The following is a 22,466-nucleotide window of genomic DNA, read 5'->3' as shown; positions in this document are numbered from 1 at the left end:
CTCTTGTGGAAGGTAGCCTTTCTGGTTGCCATCACATTGTCCAGGAGGGTGTCAGAGTTAAAAGCATTAACCTCCGACACCCCCCTACCCAGCCCTCCACAAGGACAAGGTACCGCTCAGGCGGCACTCAGCCTTCCTGCCCAACGTGGTATCCCACTTCCACCTCAGCCAAGACATTTTTCTGTTTTCTGTCCCAAGCCATATGCTAACACACAGGAGCAGAGGCTTCCCTCACTCGATGCGCAGAGCGTTCGCGTTCTACATTGACTGCACAAAGCCTTTCAGGAAGTCAAACCAGCTGTTTGTGGTGGTGGCAGACCAGATGAAGGGGCTTCCGGTCTCACAACACATCTCTTCCTGGATTACGGACTGCAGCTGTACCTGTTATGGCCTCGCCGAGGTCACAACCCCAGCTAGAATGGCCCACTTGACACAAGCTCAAGCCTCGTCCACTGCTTTCCTGGTCCAGGGGCCTATCCAGGAGATCTGCAGAGCGGTGACCTGGTCCTTGGTGCATATCTTTGCCACCCACTCTGCCATCACCCAGCATGCTGGAGATGCTGCAGCTCCTGCTAGAGCACTGCTCCAGTCAGAGTCCTTAACTCTGCCCCCACCCACCGCTAGAACTTGGGAGTCACCTGATTGTTCACGTCGATTCCAATCACTCAAAGAAGAAAAGATGGTTACTCACCTTCTCGTAACTGTTGTTCACGTCCATTCCCAGACCCACCCTCCGTCCCCTCTGTTGGAGTAACCAGCAAGAAGGAACTGAAGGGGGGTCGGGTCGGCAGGGTCATATATTGAGCGCCATGAGGGCACCACTCCAGGTGGCCCCAAGGCCAACCCTCTGGGAGCTCCCAAGGGGCAAAAAGTTTCTGAGAACCGTGCCGGTGGTGTGTGCACACCTGATTTGGAATGGAGGTGAACACCACCTCGCAGAACGACAGTTCCAAGGTGAGTAACTCTTCTTGTGTCACTGAGCGTCTTGGCTAACAGCCAGTGCCGGACCCAGCCTCCAGTAACTTAGTGAGTTCTTTTTTGAGCCCTGTTAGTTTTGGCCTTCTCAGCATCCCCTGGCAAGGAGTTCCCCAGGTTCCACTGCTGCGAGGGGTAAAACCCCTCTGCTCCCCAACCTCCCCCAGAACCCCCAACCCTCTCCTGCAGCCTCCCCCACTGTCCTCCCAGAGGCCCTCCCCCTCCATAAATGAGCTCAGGCACAGGAGGAGGGTTCAAGCTGATTTATGGCGGCAGCAGCAGCATGCCCTGGGCACCCAAGCGAAGCTATGGAGAGGCTGCTGCAGTGGTACTGCCAGTAGCAGGGAGCCTGCCCAGCTGTGTCGAGGCCAGGGCCAAAGGCACTGCTCCTCCGCACGTGCTGCAGGGCCAGGCGCAGCAGAGGTGATGATAGAGCCCAGGGCCAAGGCAGAGACAATACATGGGCCTAGGGGCAGTTTGGGAAGGGGCAGGGGTTTCAAAGCCTCGTGCCAGCAGGACTGGGTTGGAGGAGAGACCCTTCACCTCCACCATTCTACATGCACCCCCTGGTGAAATGCAGCTAACTCTAGGGTGAGCACTGGCAGCTGTTTAACAGCACACACAAACGCTACACGGCAGGGTCAAAGAGTGCTGCGTTTAACACGCTACAGGGGCTATGGGGCACTGAACAGGCCTTAGCCCAGCCAGCGGGGTTAACCCCCTACTTCAGCACTGTGTCTATTAGGTCTATTGGGAAAGGACCCCAATGGCTAGCGGCAGGCTCAGGCCCCCACCCAACAGCAGCAGCAGAAGGGAAATGTCATGCACTTTTCCCGACAGCAGGAGAACGCTGGCCTCTCGGGCCACCCCGGGGTGTCTGTGCCGCTTGCCGGGGTCCCCACTTATCGAAGACAAGTGTTTCCAAGGGACCAGGCCCCACACACAGCCTCAAAACACTCCGTCACCTGAGAACCTTCCTGGAAGGCTGGGGCAGCAGCCTGTGCCCAAAGGGGTATGTCACCCCTCTTGGAGAGGGGCTACACCCAGCCCCTGCCTCCCCTCAGCCAGGCCATGCCAGTTCCAAGTCTCTTCCCTGCAGCTCTTCAGGGGGCTGTATCTGGGGCTGAGAGCCAGAGGGCACACAGGGACAATCCAGCCTGCGAGGGGCTCCAGAGGGGAGCCTGCATCCTGCAGCTTCCTTGCCCTGAGGGAGCTAAGCACAGCAGCTGTTCCCATGTCAGTCCAGGGCACCCTGCCTGTCCCCAGCTGGGTGGTTACTGAGAGGGCCCCCTCCTCTAGGCAGCTGAGGGGAGAATGGTATTAGCTCTTCTCTAGCACTTTCTAGCTGTAGGGCTTTACAGGGGAGCACAGTGAGCCTGTCCCCATTTTACAGATGGGGAAACTGAGGCACAGAGCAAGGTCATGCAGCAGGCCCGTGGCAGAGCCAAGTCTCCTGAGTCCCGGTCAAGTGCTCTGTGTTCTCGGACACACTGCCTCTCACACCACCAGCCCAACTGAGAGCCGACTGCTCTCCGAGCTTGGGGCCTGCTCAGAAGCTGTGCAATGACCCAAGTAGCAACAGGGGCTTTGGTGAGAGCTCTCTGCAGCTCGTGTTCAGAGGAGGAAAGGAGCCGGGTGGGCCCCCTGGCAGCAGGGATTCATTTGCTCCTCAGCTACTCTACCCTACCCTACCCCACAACTCAGGGCCTGCCCAGCTCTGCACCTCTCCAGGCTCTGGTCTCCATACAGGAGCAGAGGGGAATCTCGCCTGCCGGAGCCTTGGGCAAGGGACCCTGGGCAAGGGGCTCAGCACAAAAAAGCTGCCCGAGGCAGGACATGTCAGCTGCCTGCCCTGCCCACAGGGAAGAAAGATCATGGAGGCAGGAGAGGGGGGAGATGAACAGCCAGGGGGTGTGGGCAGGTTTCCGGCCAAAGGGACCCTGAAGTTTGAAGAGATCTGGGCTCCATTTAGCTACAGCAGCACCACCCCCACTTCTTTGTGCATGTCCCCCCACCTCAGTTCCCCTGTGTCTGTTCACCCAGGTGGGGGGCATCCTCAGCTGCATGCAGTGGCCCCAGCCCCTGTGCAACGGGAGCCAGGGGTTTGCACAGAGTCCCTGAGTCAGTGGCCCATTTGCAGGGGGGCTGGAACATCCTGCAGCAGCACGGTGCCTGCAGGTACCTCCCCGCCCCGCAGTGGGGCAGCCTAGACCTGGCCATAGCGGACGATCTCGCTGAGGTCGTAGCCGGTCGCAGCAAAGGAGTTTCCCTCGGGGTCACAGAAGCGGGCGCCGCAGAGCTGGGTATCAGTCACGCACTCCGAGTGGCAGTGCTCGATCTGCAGGGGGCAGGAGAAAGCGCCCTTGGACTACGCAGCCCAGCCAGGCCCTGCGGCTAGACAGGCCTCCCCTGGAGTCCCACCGGGGCATGGGCACGAGGCCCTGGCTCGAGTGCAGGTGACCCCTGAAGGCTGCAGCAAGGGGACACAGTGTTTCATCTGACCTTTGGGGGCTAGAATGTCACAGGGATACGAGAACCACGCTCGGGGGCTCTCTCCCCTCCCAGCATCCAGCCCCTCCCTTGCTGCAACACCAGCCCCAGGGTTGGGGCAGCGCTGAGGGAAATGGAGGCTCAGCATGCCTGCCCCAGGCTGTCAGGGATTTCAGTGGGGAGGAGGATGTGCTCAGTGGAAGATGGGGAGAGTGGGGCAGACAGAGCAGCTCAGGGGAGCTGACAGAGGTGCAGGCTGGGGGGCGGGGGTAGCAGGCCAGGGCTTGTGGAGGGAAGAGGAAGTCTGAGTCTATGAGCACCTCAGGGGAGTAGCTGAAATAGTGCAAAGGGTGTGGTCACGCCAGGGCCTGACTGAGGGGCTGCCAGGAGAGCAGGACAAGCTGGCCCTCTGGGGCAGGAGGATGGCTGGGATATGGGGGCCCCACTGGCACCAGCAACTGGCAAAAACATGCAGAGGTGTGGAGAATTGTAGTGGTGGGGGACATGCAGGGGAATGGCGGAGTGTAGAGGGGGGTCAGACAGCCCCCCCGAGACAGAGGTAAAACCATTAGCTGTTGTGTGTCCGGCATGGAAGTGTGGGGAATTTGGGAGGTTGGGGGAGGGGTAGCTAGATCAGAACTGGGTGGAGCTGTTGAGGGTTGGGGATTGGGATTGGGATTGGATGGCAGCTTGGGGGGTTGGATCAGAGCCGGGAGGGAGTTGGTGCAGCGCTGGAGGAGACCAAGTGGGGAGCTCTGAACCAGGGCTCGGGGGTGGATCAGGGCACTGGGAGGCAGGAGGGGAGCCAAAAGGCCCTAGAGGGATGCATGGATTGAGGGCAACAGGCAGGGGCAGCGGAGAGCTGGACTGGGGCTGTGGGTGAGGGGGGTGGTTTTAGAATCAAGAAGAGGACCCAGGCCCCTCACCTGTTCTTGCCCCAGGGCCCTTATTGCACCACTAGGCCACTTAGTCCCCAGCTCAGCCTCACAGCCCCTTGTGGTAGTGGTGGAATGTCACGGGGGGAAACTGAGGCACAAAGGAGCAGTGACTGGTTGCACTGAGAGTCAGTGGCAGAGCTAGGACTGGAACTGAGGAGCTCCTGGCTCCCAGCCCCATGCTCAGACCATTAGCCCCCAGGGTTCTCTGCAGGGGCATGTGGGCATCACAGCACTGGCCCCTCACCTCGATGTCCCCAGTGTCTGGGCTCCGGCTGAGTTTCCAGATCTGGACATAGGAATCCTCGGCACCTGACAGCAGCTGCAGTGGGAGGCAGAACAGAGGCGGTGAGGGGGCTGCGGGTGGCAGGTGGGCTCTGCCAGCCTCTGAGCTCAGGCCCAGTGCTCACTGCAGCGAGCAGAGCCTCTCAGCACCGGTGCCACCAGATGCTGCTGAAGCCTGCAGCATGCAGCGACTGAGGCAGTTCTACTCCTTGGCACACTGGCTCCGGGGCTCGGGCAGGACAGCAGGCACCACCTGGGGCAGAGGGCGGCAGAATGCAATGGTACGTGTGCCCCCTCCTGGCTAGTGTGGGAGCTGCAGCTCTTCCCAGCCCCAGTGGAGGATTCAGGCAGGCAGGCTGAGAAGCTCAGCCAAGTGGTGTTCAGAAGGCAGGCGGGCGGTGCCGTGCAGCCGGGGGATTGCCAGGAGGCCTCGCACAGGTTTACCTTCCCCGTCAGGGGTGCCAGGTCCAGGGCGTAGATCCAGCGAGCGTGGGCGCTGACCGTGGCACGCAGGGCCCCGCCTGTGGCCTCGTACAGCCGGATCTGCCCGTTCCCATAGCCAGCAGCAATGACCCCGTTCCACAGCTTCACCGAGGAGCAGGTCCACCTGGGCACAAAGCAGACATGTCAGCCCCACTGGCTCCATTGGGGTGGGGGGAGTTATGGGCTTCCTCCTTCCCCCAACACTGTCCACACTGCACGAGAGTGATCTCTCCACCTGCAGGGAGCTCCCCCCTCGCCTGGGGCCCACCTCTAGCAAGGCCCGGTGGGGGATCACTGGGCTCAGCTCACTGCCCCAAGGAGCTGTGGCAGCCCCCGCCCGGCATTACCCAAAGGCAGAGATTCTGGTGAGCAGGGAGAACTCCTCCTTGGCTTTCCAGACACACAGGGCCCCGGAGTCATCCGCAGTCACCAGGTCAGCAGCCCCATCCTGCAATGAGAGGAGCAGCCGTCAGTGCCATGCCATGGGACCCCTCCCAGCCAGTCAGAGCACGGGGAAGTCAGTAATTAGTCAGGATACTCCAGAGTAACCAGTCAGCAAATAGCTCTTTGGCAGAAGTGCAGGAAAGTTGCTTTATAACCTAATGAGCTCCCAGGACACTGACACTGAACCATCCTTCTCCAAATAACTAATGAGCTGGTGCACATCACTGGCCTCTAGTGGGCGGCCTGAGAACTGTTCAGGTGTGTGGCACCTCCCCTGTCCTGGGAACAATGGATGGAGACTCTCCTTCGGTTCCAGTGGGCAGGGCCTGGGCTTTAGGAGCGTGAGAATCTGAGGGCTGCCCCATGTTATGGAGCATAGGGACACACACATGCCAATTGACTAGATCTGACCTGTCTCTTGCGCTTTCATCCCAAAAGGTTTTACTGGCTGCCGCCGCCTCTGGAATGAACAACGGCCCCAGTGGGAACGTGGGAGGCGGGGCGAGGATGCAGGGAGCTCTGGTTAAGGGTGGTGAGGCAGACACACTAAGGGAGTGCATCTGTAACTATCACTCCAGGCATCTGAAGAAGTGGGGGGTTTTTACCCACAAAAGCTTATGCCCAAATAAATCTGTTAGTCTCTAAGGTGCCACCAGACTCCTCGTTGTTTTTCTGGATACAGACTAACATGGCTACCCCGATACTAAGGGAGTGGATACAGTCCGACCCTGCTAATAAATGGCCTTGAGTCCAGGGAGGCTTTCATAGCCCTCAGCTGGCTGAGAGACTGGTGCTGGCACTGGGTTTAGGCAAAGTAGCTGACTAAAGTGCTGCCTCCATCGATTTAATTGTTCCAAGGTCGTTATTGTTAAGATGTCCTCATTGTCTTGAGCTGGTCAGTTGCTACTCTCAGAGTGGTAGCTGTGCTAGTCTGTATCAGCAAAAAGAAGGAGGAGTCCTTGTGGCACTTGTGGGGACAGAGCCAGAAGAGTACCACTTCATATGAATTGTGGGGATTGCCAAAAAGTCTTTGGTACAGTGGATGACAGGTTTATGGAAGCTGCTACGCCACTATGGAAAGCCTCCGAAATTTGTGAACATCATTCAGAGGTTCTATGAAAACATCACCAGCAAGGCAATACATGACAATGAACTGACTAAACCATTCAAGGTTACTACGGGCATCAGACAAGGATGCCTTGTGCCACCTGTGATCTTTTTACTGGTAGTGGATTGGGTAATGAGAGACCACAGAACAACTAAGGGAGAGACAATGGACTGTCACACAGAAGTTAGAGAACCTTGATCTTGCAGATGAAATCACCTTGCTATCCCGCACCCATAGAGACGTGCAAGCTAAAATCAATAATCTCTAGCCCTATGCACAATTAGGAGGGTTGAAAATCAACACTGAGAAAACTCAAACCATGAGAATCAACACACACCAAGAACCACAAATACAGTACCACTTTCTGGAACCAACATGGAAGAGGTCTGATATTTCATGTATCTTGCCAGCACTGTAAGTAAAACAGGTGGAGCAGACGAAGACATTACAGCCAGAATAGCAACAGCCAGATGGGCCTTTGTATCTCTAAGGCCGATCTGGAGAAATAGAAATCTTGCCTCCAAACTAAACTTTGAATATGTAACATCATTGTAAATATGGCACTGAAACCTGGAGACCATTAAGACCTTACTATCTAAAAATACAAGTTGTCAGTTGCCATAGACAAACCCTCTATATCAGATAGCCAGAAAAAATAACGAATGAAGAACTCTGGAGGAGAATGAAACAAAAACAGGACAGGAAATTATGGAACAAAAATGGAGTTGGCTCGGACATCCATGGAGCAAAGACCTGCACAATGTAACAAGAGAGGCACTGAACTGGAGCCCCTAGGGCAAAAGGCAACGAGGTAGCCCAAGGATAACAGAAGCAGAATTGGCAACTATCCAAGCGATATGAAAAAAAGCTAAGGCTGTGGCAGGAGACTGGCACGGAAGGGCAGCTGTGGTGAAGGCCACATGGACTAGAGAGGCACAGGAGAAGAGAGAGTAGGGTTTGAGCCACCTACTGTACCCATCCTGCAGGGACTGTACCAGCCCTGGGAGGGGTCAATGAGCCCTGTCTTTGGGCTGGCTGGCTCTGGGTGGGAGTGAGGCGTCTTTACTGACCTCTGGGGCACAGTAAGGACCACCCTGGCTGCTGGAAAGCCTCAGCACGAAAGGTTTTGGTCTGGGCTCTCCCAGGAAGGACTTTGGCATCATTAGTGTCCAGGCAGAGCAGGTGGGGCCTCAGCTCTGCGTCTCCTGCACTGAGAAGCACATGGGAAAGAGGAAGGGCTGACAGGCTGGTTTTCAGTTGGCTGTAGGCAACCCCCAAGGAAGGAGGGGCCCCACTGGCTGCTCTGGCATTTGCCAACCCGGTTGCAAGCCATGTGGCCTGGCCTGGCAGCCAGCTGTTTGCGCTGAGCCTGGGATAGGAGCTGTGCGCGGTGCTGGGAGCTCCATACCGGGTTCTCACCGACCTCCGAGGTGATGTCAGTGATGGAGTCGCGATGCTCCTCCAGAACCTCGCTCAGCGTGATGTTTGTTCCCTTGCTGGGGACGTCAAACACCAGTACCAGTCCCGACGAAGTCCCTGCGGATAAGCAAGGGAGATGCCACTGGCAGCCAGTCACCGGACCCTACCCTACTCTGCACTAGGAACCAGCCTCCTGTCTTCCCACCTCCGGGAACCAGTCTCACACCCCACACCAGTCCTCATGCTCTCCTCAGCCCTCACCTCAGTAACTCCTCCAGCTTCAGGAGCCTAAACAGACCCTTCTTCCTGTTCCCCGCACACTGCACTCCCATCCTCCTGGGCCCAAGTGTCCCTAGTGCAGCACATCCACAGCCCAGCCCCCTCATCCAGCTGCTGTATGCAGGCCTGCTGCTTCCCCACTCTCCCAGCCATCTCCTCCCCTGCCCACCTGGCCTCAGCCCTATCATGCAGAAGATCAGGTGCCCACTTGCTGCACCTGTAGATACCAGAGATCCTACTCCTTGCCCCTCACTCCGTTTGCCAGCTTCCCGTTTCCCTACCCCACTCACCCACACAGATGAAGCGCCCACTGGCAGCAGCGATCCCTCGAGCAAACACTGCCTGGGCTGGAAGGAAATGGAAGCCCCATTACACCCCTGCAGCAGCTCCTACCCCAGAGCTCGATGGAGACTCCAGGCCACATGGGATACTTTGAAAGTCAGGGCCACAAGGTGTGAGGGACCCAGACACCCTGATTTAAGGCCAGATCACAGAGAAACTAGATTGTCTAGCCAGAAAGGAACATTGGGGTCACCTTGTCTGACCTCCTGCACGACATGGGCAATAGACATCCTGGAATTAATTCCTAAATAAAACCAACATCCTCCCTTCTGCTGGCTCCCTGGGCCAGAGCCCCCTACAGGCTATTGGCTCCTGGGGTGGAGGAAGCCAAACAGTGCCACACAAAATCCATGCCCATGGTTCATCTTGCCCTTCCAGGGCAGTTGGTGGCGGGGGGAGAGCTCTGCAGAGCCCTCCTGCCTAGGCTTCTGCTGCAGCAATGCCCCCAGCTAGGATCTATATTTACCTGGCGGTGGTTCCAAGACATCGAGGGCATGCCAATAAACCATGATGGAGCCGTCCGACTCGTACATCTGGGGAGTGAAAACACCTGGTCAGCTCGTTGCAGAGTCACTTCTGGGTGGGGTCGATGAGCCTGAAGCCATCAGGAGAAACCCCGAGTGCTGCCCCCACAAAGATTTCCAGAGAGGGGGGAGGAACCCTCCAGAAGGCACCTTGTAACAGGTAGCTGCCAAGATGGGCCAAGAGGCCTGGGGCTAGCCAGCCCTGTTCAACCAGCCACATCTGTGCAGGGGACGGGAACAGTTTTTACAGGGGCAGTGCTGAAAGCCAACGAATAACACTATAAACCCACACGTGATGGGGGCCAGGCGTTTGGTTGCTATTGTTGCTTCAAGCCGGGGGCCACACCCATAGCTCCAGCACATCGGGCCTGTGCCATAATTACTTGTCTCCCAGCCTAGGATGGCCGGAGAGAACACAGTTTAATAGAGGCTTGACAGGCAAGCGCAAGCTGTGTTCCTGAGGAAGGAGTGCAGGGAAGCAGTGCTCTATCTCAGAACAGAGAGATTAGAGAAACTCTGAAGGGACAGGAAACTGAGCCTGGAGATTGGGCTGAAGAGGGGCCCAAGTGGGTGGGAAAAAATCTTGTTTGTTTGGGACTTTTATTACCCTGGAAGGGGACTGCACTGTGAGAATGACCCAGCTGGAGGCCTGAGCCATGTGAAACCCTGGGAGAGACAGGAAATCCTGGGAGAAGGGAAACTGAGGCAGGAAGTGCCTGCATAGCCAGACTTCCCCAGAAGAGGGTACTATGGGGCAGTCATGCCCTATGACATGCCTCCATTGACCTTCCTGCAGCTCAGGAGACTGTTCACACAGAAAAAAGAACAGGGGTACTTGTGGCACCTTAGAGACTAACAAATTTATTTGAGCATAAGCTTTCGTGGGCTACAGTCCACTTCATCGGCTATAGCCCACGAAACCTTTGCTCAAATAAATTTGTTAGTCTCTATGGTGCCACAAGTACCCCTGTTCTTTTTGTGGATACAGACTAACAGGGCTGCTACTCTGAAACCTGTTCACACAAAGCTCTCCACCACAGTCCCCACCCCCTCCTTTCCCAGAGCCTAGAAAAGGAAGCAGCACTCTTACCTGGATGCCTTTTTGAGAGGTCAGGACCAGGAGAACTCGAGAAGGCAGGACACACCAGGAGGCCTGAAAGGGAAAGGAGCTGTTGCAGCCAACACCGGCTAATTCTACACGATATCTTATCCTAACAGCTAAAGGGGAACTGATTGCAGAACTAAAAGTTAATGGTACAAATGATCATGACTTGATCCCATTTATAATGTACAAACAGAATAGGGAACTGGATAAATTCATGGTGGCTAAGTCCATAAATGGCTATTAGCCAGGAAGGGTAAAGAATGGTGTCCCTAGCCTCTGTTCATCAAAGGGTGGAGATGGATGGCAGGAGAGAGATCACTTGATCATTGCCTGTTGGCTTCCCTCCCTCTGGGGCACCTGGCATTGGCCACTGTCGCCAGACAGATACTGGGCTAGATGGACCTTTGGTCTGACTCGGTACAGCTGTTCTTATGTTATGTTCTTAATAAAGTCCAGACCAGTAATAGATATACCTGGTGTTTTACAAGGCCATTTTCACAAAGCTGAAAATGATTATGGGCCAAATCAGCTTTGAGGAAGAATTTAACTCAAAAAGTATGAATGATGATTAAGAATCATTTAAGAACACCTTACTAGATGCCCCAAAAGCCACACTTGAGGAAGAAGGCTGTGCTGGTTTAAAAAACCAACCAAGTTTAGAGGGGAAGTGAAGGCAGTTGTAACACGTAACAAAGGGAAGAATGGGGAATTTGATAGTAATGAATAGAAATCAGAAGTGAGAAATAGTAGAAAATTGATACAGGAAGTCAAAGGACACAAGGAAAAATATACGGACAGCAGAGTTAAGAACAATAAGGAGTTTTAAAAATATATTAAGAACAAAAAGAATCCTGATAATGGTATTGGTGTATTACAGGGGTTGGCAACCTGTCAGCAGTGCTGTGCCCAGTATTCATTTATTCACTCTAATTTAAGGTTCCGTGTGCCAGTAATACATTTTAATGTTTTTTAGCAGGTCTCTTTCTATAAGTCTATAATACACCTCTACCCCTCTATAATGCTGTCCTCAGGAGCCAAAAAATCTTACTGCATTATATGTGAAACCGCGTTATATCTAACTTCCTTTGAACTTTGATCCGCTGGAGTGCGCAGCCCCGCCCCACCGGAATGCTGCTTTCTGGCGTGCTATCCGAATTCGTGTTATATCGGGGTAGAGGTGTATATAACTAAACTATTGTTGTATGTAAAGTAAATAAGGTTTTTAAAGTGTTTAAGAAGCTTTATTTAAAATTAAATTAAAATGCAGAGAGCCCCGGACTGGTGGCCAGGACCCAGGCAGTGTGAGTGCCACTGAAAATCAGCTCGCGTGCCGCAGGTTGCCTACTCCTGGTCTAGGTAGTGTTTTGGGGCACTGCTGGCTGGATTAGAGCCATTTCGGGGTGGCCCTGGCTTGACACCAAACTGCTCCCAGAGTTCTACCGAGGCTGGGAGGAAGGAGAGAGCTGTTCTCCCCAGGGAGGGGGACCAGGCAGCGAGTGTGAACAGTCGGGATGGGGGTGGGGGGTGATAGGTGCCTACAGAAGAAAATGCCCCAGAATTGGGACTGTCCCTCTAAAACAGGACAGGAAGGGCGGGGCCATGTGCCCACAGACTCAGCAGAGAGCCCAGGAGCCCTTTCTTCCAGTGGGTGTGTGCCCCGAGCCCGCTCCGGGGCCTGGCTCTCCCCTCAGGCCGGGCTGACTTTACCGCTGCGGGCAGCCGGGGGGAGCCGGGGCTCCCGGGCCGGGCCGCCCCCTACCTGGGTGACGATGGAGGCGCTGCCCGCCGGGCCGCCCTCCTTGGCCTGCAGCTGGCGGTGGGAGACGCTGAGCCCGCCGGGCGCGGCGCTGGCCAGGCTGACGCTGCTGCCGTGCACGGCGGCGAAGTAGGTGAGCTGCTTGTCGCGCAGGGGCAGCACGCTCAGGTTGTTGTACAGCGCCGAGCTGCTGCTCTTCAGCGGGACGCTCCGCTCCTTGCGGTACATGCTGGGGGCGGGCGATGGGCGGGGCCGCCGCTGGAGGGGCCGGGGCCGGGGCAGGGGCAGAGCCCGAGCCAGGGAGTCGAAAGGGGCCCGACGCCTCCCGCTCACCCGGAGTCCCCCGCAGCCATGGAGACGGCGCAGCGCGGTCGCAGGGCGATGACATCACGGCGCGGGACGGGGCTGGCGTTGCCTTGGTGACGGGGACGCAGCCAGCGGAAGGGGGGCTCCGGCCGGCTCGCTGAGGGGGCACCGCTGGAGTGGGGGTGCGATGGTTGCAGGAGTGGGGGGGTGGGTGTGGGGGTGCAGTGGGGGTGGGGGGTTGGGCTGGGGGTGCTGGGTGTGGGGTGCAGTGGGGTGGGAGGGCGTGAGCTGGGTTGCTGGGTGTGGGGGTGGCCGGAAGTGGGGGTGGGGAGGGCATGGTGGGGGTGTGAGGTGTGGGGGTTGCAGTGGGGGTGGGGGTCGTGGCTGGGGTGCGAATGTGGGAGGTGCAGTGGCGGTGTGGAGGGGCGTGGCTGGGGTGGCTGGGGCGTGGGTATGCAGTGGGGGTTCGTGAGGGGAGTGGCTGCGGTGCTGCTGTGGGGGTGCGTGGGGGTGGGGAGACTGTGGCTGGCGTGACTGAATGTGGGGGTGCAGTGGGTGGGGGTTCGTGGCTGGGGTGTGTGTGTGGGTGTCAGGCGGGGTGGGGGCGGTGGTGGGGGTGCTGGTGTGGGGATGCAGTGGTGTGGGGGGCGTGGGCTGGTGTGCGAAGTGGGGGTAGCAGTGGGGTGGAGAGGCGTGGCTGGGGTGCTGGATTGTGGGGATGCCTTTATGCTCAGTGGGGGTGGGAGGGCGTGGCTGGGGTGCTGAATGTGGGGGGTGCAGTGGGCGGGGGGAGGGGTGGCTGGGAGGTGGGTGTGGGGTGCAGTTGGGGTGGGGAGGGGCGTGCTGGGTATGCTGGGTGTGGGGTGCAGTGCGGGGTGGCGAGCGGGCGTGGATGGGTGTGACGTGTGGGAGTGGTGCGTGGGTTGTGAGGGGGTCGTGGCTGGGGTGCTGGGATGTGGGTGCAGTGGGGGGAGGGGTCTGCTGTAATCTAGTGGCGGGGTGCTGGGTGTGGTGCGTGGGGTGGCGAGGGCGGCTGGGGTGCTGAATGTGGAGGGTTGCATGTGGAGACCAGTGTGGAGGGCGTTGGTGGGTGCTTGATGGGGTGCTTGCAGTGGGGTGGGAGGGGGTGGCTGGCGGTGCTGGGGTGGTGCAGTGCGGGTGGGGAGGGGGTGGCTGGTCCGTCTGTGGATCGCCGTGGGGGGGAAGGCAGTGCTTTAGGGCTGAATGTGGGGGTCCAGTGGGGTGGGGACGGGCGTGGCTGGGGGTGCTGAATGTGCGGGGTGCAGTGGGGTGAGGGGGGCGTGCTGTGGGTGCTGAATTTAGGGGGTGCAGTGGGGTGGGGGGGGTGGGGCTGGGCCTGGATGTCGGGGTGCGCGGGAGTGGGGAGGCTGGCTGGGGATGCTGAATGTGGGGTGCAGTGGGATGGGAGGGGCGTGGCTGGGGGTGACGTGGGAGTGGGGGTGTCAGTGGGGGTGGGGGGTGATTGGCTGGGTGCTGGGTGTGGGAGGTGCTGATTGGGGGGGTGGGGAGTCGTGGTGACGCGCGTGACTGGATTGGGGGCTGGCGAGTGGGTCTAGTGGATATAGGCGCCGTGGCTCTGAGAGGTGCTGGATGTGGGGAGGCAGTCGGTGGTGGGGACAGGGGCGTGCTGAGGTGGTGCTGGTGTGGGGGGTGCAGTGGGGGTGGAGGGCTCTGGTGGGGTGTGGTGTGGGGGTGCGTAGGGGTGGGGAGGGGCGTGACTGGGTGCTGGATTGTGGGTGGCAGGGTGGGGAGGGCAGTGGCCTGAGGGTGCTGGATGTGGGGAGTGCAAGTGGGGTGGGAGGGGCGTGACTGGGTGCTGGTGTGGTGGGGGAGGGCGTGGCTGGAGGGCGGTGTGGGGGACGGGGGCTGCAATGGCTGGGAGGGGGCACAGGTGTGGGTGCTGTCGGGGGGTGGGGAGGAGCATGGCTGGGGGTGACTGAGGAATTGCTGGTGGGTGCTGTTAGGACACAGTAACTCAAAGGTCAAAAATAAAAAGTGTCAGGAGAGGCAGTGACACACACACACACACACACACCATGCTCTGTCATGGAGTGCCAGGCCTCCTGGGTTCTATTTCTGGCTCTGACATTGATTTGCTGTGTGGCCCCTCCTTGCCTCGGTTCCCCCCCTCAGTGGGGACCTCTTAAGCTTTTGTCTATCTGGAGCTCAGGTACTGAGAGATGCAGCACTGCCGAATTTCCCCTCTCTGCTTGATGCCTCCCTTCTCACCAGCACCACCCAGCAGCAGGCACAGCAGCACAGAGGTGCTGGAGGGGAGGCCAATGCCACAGGCCCCCAATGAACTGCCTGTTTGCTTGTCCTCATTGTCCCAGCATCACTCACCAGAACTCCCCTGCGTTCTGTGACCAGCGAAGGTCCCCAGCGCGAAGGCAGGGAATACCACGAGAGCCCAGTCCCTCCTGGGGAATGTTCCAGCACCCAGGAGTCCTGACATCCAGACCCCCGCTCTAACCATTAGACATCACTGTCTCCCAGGACTAGGAGATACCAGAACAACACTCACATGAAGCCCTGCACAGATCTTTGTCACCAGTCCTTGATGTCCCGTGAGGAGTGGATGGGAGATGCACCAGGGCACTGCCTCCAGTCCCCGTGCCCCTTGCATCCATTTTAAAGCTGAGGGTGACTGTGGGCCAGTGTACAGTGCCAGGAACTGCCTGTGGCCAGCAGGCCATACTGGGGCACCCTGGCTTGGTCCTTCACTCAGCGTCATCCCCAGCTGGTGGCCCTGTTGCCCACATTGCTTGTTGCCCTAGGTAGACCCCATATAAAATGATGAGGTCTAAATGAGCTGTTGTCACGGAGTGTGGGGGAGTCAAGGCCCTGCACCCCCAGCTTCCTGCAATTCACCGTGACTCGCAGCCAGCCAGTAACACAGAAGGTTTATTTAGACGACAGGAACAGAGTCCAAGACAGGCCTTGCAGGTACAGAGAACAGGACCCCTCAGCTAGGTCCATCTGGGGGGCCAGGGAGGCCAGAGCCACACTGGGAGGCCAGAACTCATCTGAGCTTCCCTCCATTTCCCCATCCAGCTCCAAACTGAAACTCCCTCCAGCCTCTCACTCAGCCTGCCCCCGGCTCCTCCCCCACCCTTTGTCCAGTTTCCGGGGCAGAGGTGTCACCTGGCCTCCAACCCCCTTCCTGGGTTCACATGTTACATACTCAGGTATCCTCCCTCAAGGAAAGTCTCCCATCTCCAATGCAGCAAGTCCAAGCAAAACTGCCCTGCAACCTTCCCAGGCCAACACTGCCCACACAGCATTCACAGAACACGTTAAGAACATTCCCAGTTCATCACAGCTGTTACCACCCAAGAAGGAGATCTTGGAGTCACTGTGGATAGTTCTCTGAAAACAGCCACTTGATGGACAAGGATGGTGTCCCTGGCCTCTGTTTGCCAGAAGCTGGGAATGGGTGGCAGGGGATGGATCACTGGATGATTCCCTGTTCTGTTCATTCCCTCTGGGCACCAGGGCATTGGATACTGTCGGCAGACAGGATACTGGGCTAGATAGACCTTTGGTCTGACCCAGCATGGGCTTTCTGATGTTCTTATGGGTACAGTGCTAATGGGATGGTGCTGATGGGCACTGTCATATTTCCCTGCAGAAAATGACGTCCCGGGACCGTGTGCCTCTCTCCAAGTCACGGGCAGAGAAGTCACGCCCCCCCACAGTACCCATCCCTCAAGTGGATATCGTCCCAGGGCGCCTCTCTGAGTCAGAATGGATCTCCCTGGTCACCATGGAGGAAGGAGAGGATGGAGTGGGAGATATCCTGGAAGGGATGATAAACCAAGTGATGGACGAGTGCTATAAAGTGTACCTGGCTCGGCAGGTGAGCATGCCAGGCTGCAGTTTTCCATGGAATCCAAGCGGTAGAGATGGTCCCAGCTTCGGGCTCAGGGCAGGACTATTCCCTACAGGACTTTGTTCCCACTACATCTGAATGGACCCAGCCGCAGGGCCTGGCTTCTGCCTGCATTCCATAGGGAGCCACTGAGGACACTGGCTGTGTGAAACCAAGCTCTATGGTAACAGATGCAAGGGCTTCAGGGAAAGGTGCTGGTCCATAGGGACTGGGGCATCTGGCTTGGAGCAACTCTATGCTGCTGCTTGCTTCATGGAGAGGAAGGAAAGCAGAGCAGGGATCCAGGACAGACCCTTTCTGTGGCTACTAGAAATGGAGCTTCCGGAGGGGATGGGGCAAGAGTAGGGGCGGCTTTAGGTATTTTGCTGCCCCAAGCATTGCAGGCAGGCTGCCTTCGGTGGCTTGCCTGCAGGAGGTCCCCGGTCCTGCGGATTTGGCAGTATGCCTGCGGGAGGTCCGCTGAAGCCGTGGGACCAGCGGACCCTCCGCAGGCATGCCGCCGAAGGCAACCTGCCTGCCGCCCTTGCAGCGACTGGCAGAGTGCCCCCCATGGCTTGCCACCCCAGGCACGTACTTGGCATGCTGGTACCTGGAGCTGCCCCTGGGCAAGAGGTTCCTATTGCAGTGGTCTTTGTGTGGTCCTGACTTGGCTGCCCAGCTTCTTGCTCGATGCTGGGTATGTATCGCCCTCCCTCAGGCTGAGAGCTCCTGGAACCCCAGGGGAAATCTCTTTGCTTCCACAGAAGTCTTCATGCTCCCATCGACCCAGGCAATGGCTCCCAGGCTGAGTACACCCTGAGTCACACTCATCCCACTGGTGGTGCTGTCATCTCCTGCTCTCAGCCCTTAGGCACTCAGATACCATGGTGATGGGTGTGATATGAGACCCCGACTAGAATGGGTGCCTCCCTCCTGACCTTCGAGTCTCCTCTCAGCTCCATTAGGGAGATAATAGCCTCTGCTCTCCAGGGGTGGGATTGCATCAGTGCTGTGGAGCGCTGAGCTTCATGCAACATGGATTATTTTACTATATGCAGATTGCTTAGTTGGAAAGGGTACCCGAGCCTGCAACGTCCTGACAATCACCTCCCTGGCCACACGCCTCTCTTCTGACTCAGCACATGAGCTGCACCAGCTTGGACTCCCTTAGATTTAGTGGGGCAAAGTCAGAGTTGGCCTGGACAGCAAGGGCACACTGATGGGTGGGGTGTGCCGATGGGAGCTGAGATAGAGTCTTGCTCTCCTGTCTCACTACTAGCCAAAGTCTGGAAGCAAGTGGGTGGTGCTGGGCTCATTCTGTCTCTGCTCTGCTTTCCCAGTGCATCCCGTTCACCATCAGCCAGGCACGGGATGCCATCCTGCAGATTGCCGAATGGCGCTTCCTGGTGCGGGATGAGGGGGAGGCCACCGTGGAAGAAGATGCCACCTGGCAGGAGGAGGAAGAGCCAGTGGCCTGTGTCACAGACTCATGGGCACAGGGCTCAGTCCCCGTCATGCGAACCAGTCTGACCCTGTTCCCGCAGGAGAGAGAGGTACTCTAGCACCAGGGCTTACCTTGGGCACACTGGCCCTGGAGCAGTGCGGGGTGGGGAGAGGGAAGCAGACTGGTCCTGAGTGCTTGTCCCGACAGAGGCATTCTGAGCCTGGCAGGACACAGGAGATGAGGCCTGAAATTGCCTTCAGTCTGGTTCGTACTCTAGGGCCAGAGAATTAGTGAAGCACCAGCATCATGTGGCCTGGTCACATGTCCTTGTAGAGTCACAGCAGCCATCACTCACAGGCTGTCTGCAGCATTCTCAGGAAGGCTCCCTAGATGGGGAATAACCTTCTCCGAAGGCCTCGTGTTTTTCCTAACGGCCCATTACCCTGAATAGGCTCTTCCCCACCTGCTGTCTAGATTGAAAGCATCTTGTCTAGTGGGCATTACCCAGGTGTAACTTCATCTGAAGTACAGATACAGAGTCAGTATTTATAACTTCAGGTACAAAAATGATACATGCACACAATTAGGATAATCCTATTCAGCCAATCTTAACCTTTTCAACGACATCCTACTTGACCCATCTTGCATAATATGTATCGTAGTTGTGCCATAATCCTATCAGAATAATACCACTGTGAAGAATATGGGGTCCGGTGTCACAGGATGCTGATGTGTTGGAAAGGAACAGGATGATCAGGGGCCCAGCTTATCCCCATTTGTTGCTGCGTGCACTGAAAGGGATTTGTTTGCTGTAGGACCTTGCAGCAGTTGCAGGATGTCCCACGGTGGAGCATCTCTTGGAGCTGCTTGGGCAGGAGGGATAGAGCGGAGATGCAGGGTGAAGAGCAGAGTTAGCTCAGCCCTTCATCCTGGCAAGGCTGTCCACTGGAATGGGCATGGGAGGAGTGATGTGCCAGCATGACCTCACCAACCAGCTCCCTCTCTGACCCTGAAGACCTTGACCCCAAACGCCCCCTGCACTGTGGCCTGGCTCTTGCCTTCCACCCATTTGCCAGGATATAAAGAAATGGCCCTCAGGCCCTGCTGCTAAGTGGGCAACAGCTTGTCCTGGGTGTGGTGGCCACTCTGGCCTGTGATGCTGAGGCTTTCTCTTTACTTTAATGGCTATTTCCAACAGGTGTCTTTGGACAAACTCCCTGAGGAAACAGTTTCCCATGAGGAGACGCGGCCCTCCACAGGATCCCCCGAGGTGCCAGCAACCCCACACTCAGAACAGCCTTCTCAAGAGAGGGGGATCAAGTCTGCAAAGTCATCCAAGCCCCAGAATCTGCTTCCCCAGCCGGCCCCGCCCCCTCCGCCCAAGACTAGAAAAGCATACAGGGCCCATCGAGGGCTGCTGCGTTCAGCCAGCCTGAAGAGCATGGCCAGGCCCCTACAGGAGACCGAGAAGGAGCTGCTCCGGCAGCAGCTCTCACAGACCCTGCCTGAGGAATCACCGCAGGAGGATCTTGGCAGCCTTCACCAGCTCCTGCCCATGTCATGCAGCAACCTGCTGAAGATCCAGATGGGCAGGCCCCCCAACATCAAGGGTGTCACGTACGATGAGTTTGGTACAGTCATCACCATGCCCAAGCTGGACCCAGCCCGTCTACCCAAGTGCTGGATCAAGCCTCAGGTGGAGGTGCTGGATCCAGATGTTGAGGCCAAGCGGCAGGAAGTTCTCAAAACCATCTCAGGGCGTGGCCAGAGGAGTACAAAGCCCCACAGCCGTGCAGCCCAAGGGCCAGGGCTAGGAGAGCTCATTAGTGCTAAGCTGCTCCAGGACACGGGGCCCATGCTGAGTGGTGGGCTAGCACAGGCTTTCTGTCCAAGCCACGCAGACAAGAGAGCACAGCATTTGCCTTCCACAGGGAAAAGCCTTGAACGCAGCAGCCATGTCTCCTGGAAACCCAGCAACCTGCTGGACTCCATTGAGCTGGCCCCAGGAGTGGCAATCAGGGACAGCAGCAGTGTGAAGTGTGGGCCCCATCATGGGGCACTCTATGAAGAGGGAGGGGAAGGGGTCTTCCAAGGAAAGCTCAGGCCCATCCGCCCCAGAGTGCCACTGCCTGCAATTGCTGTGGAGCAGCTCATCCGTGATCACACGCCTCAGGTCCGGCCAATGGCTCTGCTCAGATCGCTCCTGTCATCGGGGCCAGAGCACTTGTAAGTGGAGCATGCTCTCTGTCCTCCCCTCTGGGACCGGGCTGATGTGCCATACCATCGCACGGCCTGATACCAAACCCAGCCTCTCCAGCCAGCATGGTGTGCAGGGGCGGCTCGCTGCTTGGCTGTGGTAACCAGCTGGTGCGTATGATGAGGGATCTGCCTGCGCTGACCTCTCGTCTTCCCCGGCTCTTGGTAACAATAAAGCCCGAGCACCCACAGCACGACTCACTTGCCTGCTTTGGTTCCATCTCCCTGCACACCAGCCTCTCTGACCCAGGAGACCCTGCAGTGTCAGTGGGACAGCTTGGGCCCCAAGGCTACATGACCCCTGGATTCTGTTAACTTACCTGCTGTAACCTCGCCCAGCTGCAGCAGGGGTGGTTGCTTAATGAAATGTTCCTCCCCTCTCTTTTCTCAGAGGGTCTCCCTAGACCAGTTAACATTAGTCCCAACCCGTGGTCACCATGGTCCCTGAGTGCCTCACCTCACGAAAGGTGTGGGTGTGAGTGGAGGAGGGATTGGAGGTTGCAGGGAGGAATTCAGTTCCCTTCATTGGTTACCGTTCAAACCCTAAGCTACAGGTCTACCCTGGCAGTGTAACTCTGCCCAGACTGGACTAACAGTGTAACTCTGCCAGTGTAGACATGCCCTGAGCTTAATGCTGGCAGCAACTCACCAGCATTCAGTAAAGTCTAAACATCAGACACATTCTTATAATCCTAGGACCTGTCTTAACAACCCTAACACTCAGGGGAGCCAGGCTGATTCCAGCCATGGATTTGTCAGTGTTCACTTCAGACCTGGGGACCTTGGCATGAGCTGGCACCTGGTCTGCCAGCATCACAGACTAGACTCATAATCTCATTAAAAAACAATAGCAAGTTTGTCTGACAAAATCTGTTTCCCATAAAGCCACATTGACTGGCATCACGGTACTTCGATCCTCGAATTCTTGCATCTCATGACAGCCTTTCTAAGACTTTCCATGAGACATGATGATCATATGCAACAACTCCCAGGAGCCCTCTCTGTCATGCAGCAGGACTTCAGCTATATTTATCCCCTTGTCACAAGTCTCAGACTTTGGACTGTGCAGTGTAGGTGGCCTGCAGAGCCGCTTCTGTCATGGCAATGTGTCCACTCCTAGCAGTGATTCACCCTCCTAGTTTCTACAGACAAGTTATACAATACTGGGATAGTTACTCCAGTACAACCCCACTAGTGTCAACCCAGTTATCCCAGAAGCAAAGGTTCCCAGAGCCGCATAGCTAGTCCTGTATGGGAAGGGAAATAACCCTTTACTGGTATAACGTACCTCCAGGCCAGTAGAACCGCATTCACATCTGGAGTTGTACTGGTATAACTAGCTTGGTACAAAAATCAATCCCACCCCAAACCCAAATAGTTCAGCCGGTACAAAAGCTGTCCCTAGGCCAAGTGTTCCCACAGACTTTTTTGGCCAGCTGGACTAACCACAGAAGGTTGCCCCTGCCCGGGCACTGGGGAGCTGCTTGATGTTTTTCTTTGCTCTTCCTTTGATTCTCCAATTCCTTGATTTAGCTCTGATCAAACTTGAGGCTGATGTGCAAAGTGAAGGGAAAGGAAACATACAAAGCTCCAAACCCGACCGACGTAGAGGAGTGAGAGTGGAGTAGCTGCTAAGGGAGATTCAGTCCTAAACCTGGACTCCGACAGCCAGAGAGAGGAAAGGAACAGCACTTATGACACTGGAGGGCAGACCAGCAAGCCACTGCACTGTTGCACTAAATCATTTCTTTCTTCCCAGGGCCGAGGGTGCAGTGGGGAGGTTGTGGAATGCGAACTGGGAGTCTGGAAGAGGTGGTGCCCACAGGTTGCACTTGACCTCAAAGAATGGCCAGAACAAGGTCTTGTGCACAGCACCAAAATTTACAAAAATATTCTCAGCAGTTCAACTGAACCACTCCCTAGCTGGGGTAAGAGCTCTGTGGGGCTCCCTACACAGCAGCTCTTTGGGGCAGGTAGCAGGGCAAAGTTCCCAATCCCTGTGTGATCCTCCTAAGGGTGCAGCGGCTGCTCCTGACTGTTCAGGTTGGAATAACCATTACTGGAGAGGCTCTGCCTCTCTTCTTCGGGCTAAGGAGGGAGTTCAGCCCACCAGGGCTGTGAGAGGTGGCAGCCACAAGGTTGCACAGAGTGGGAGCAGGATTTTAGTCCCCGGTGCTGGCAGCGCAGAGGTCAAGGGTGCAGCCAGCGATGTGACACGTGTGTTTACAGTGACCCAAGACCAGCCCTCCAACACCATCCTATTGCAGAGATTGTGGGCACGTGTCATAAACAGATAGCTAAGGGTTAATGTTTCTTTCACCTGTAAAGGGTTAACAAAGAGAACCAAACACCTGACCAGAGGACCAATCAGGAAACCGAATTTTTCAAAGCTGAGGGAGGGAATGTTTGGGTCTGTGTCTTTG

At 56.8% G+C, this 22,466-nt stretch overlaps 2 protein-coding genes across 3 annotated transcripts; one reads left to right on the top strand and one right to left on the bottom strand.

Moving 5' to 3' along the window:
• Positions 1 to 1,225: 1,225 nt before the first annotated feature.
• Positions 1,226 to 12,498, bottom strand: WDR54 (WD repeat domain 54). Of its 2 annotated transcripts, none has more exons than XM_032787988.2 (9): positions 12,149 to 12,498; positions 10,375 to 10,437; positions 9,227 to 9,293; positions 8,709 to 8,765; positions 8,129 to 8,256; positions 5,516 to 5,616; positions 5,130 to 5,292; positions 4,648 to 4,722; positions 1,226 to 3,313 (listed from the first exon to the last, which is right to left on the bottom strand). In XM_032787988.2, the coding sequence occupies exons 1-9, from the start codon at positions 12,371 to 12,373 to the stop codon at positions 3,182 to 3,184; spliced, it is 1,011 nt and encodes a 336-aa protein (XP_032643879.1). In that variant the 5' UTR covers positions 12,374 to 12,498; the 3' UTR covers positions 1,226 to 3,181. The 2 variants fall into 2 exon arrangements, with proteins under 2 accessions (XP_032643879.1, XP_032643880.1); XM_032787989.2 differs by having other exon boundaries at positions 8,144 to 8,256; positions 12,149 to 12,374.
• A 3,610-nt stretch (positions 12,499 to 16,108) lies between these two features.
• Positions 16,109 to 20,459, top strand: C5H2orf81 (chromosome 5 C2orf81 homolog). Its single transcript, XM_032787982.2, has 3 exons — positions 16,109 to 16,331; positions 17,684 to 17,896; positions 18,986 to 20,459. The coding sequence occupies exons 1-3, from the start codon at positions 16,239 to 16,241 to the stop codon at positions 20,015 to 20,017; spliced, it is 1,338 nt and encodes a 445-aa protein (XP_032643873.2). The 5' UTR covers positions 16,109 to 16,238; the 3' UTR covers positions 20,018 to 20,459.
• The last annotated feature ends 2,007 nt before the right edge of the window (positions 20,460 to 22,466 follow it).

The sequence above is a fragment of the Chelonoidis abingdonii genome, chromosome 5, assembly GCF_003597395.2.
Source record: "Chelonoidis abingdonii isolate Lonesome George chromosome 5, CheloAbing_2.0, whole genome shotgun sequence".
Taxonomy (NCBI): domain Eukaryota; kingdom Metazoa; phylum Chordata; order Testudines; family Testudinidae; genus Chelonoidis; species Chelonoidis abingdonii.
The sequence above is the reverse complement of the archived record's forward strand: the minus strand, read 5'-3'. Positions and strand labels throughout refer to the sequence as shown.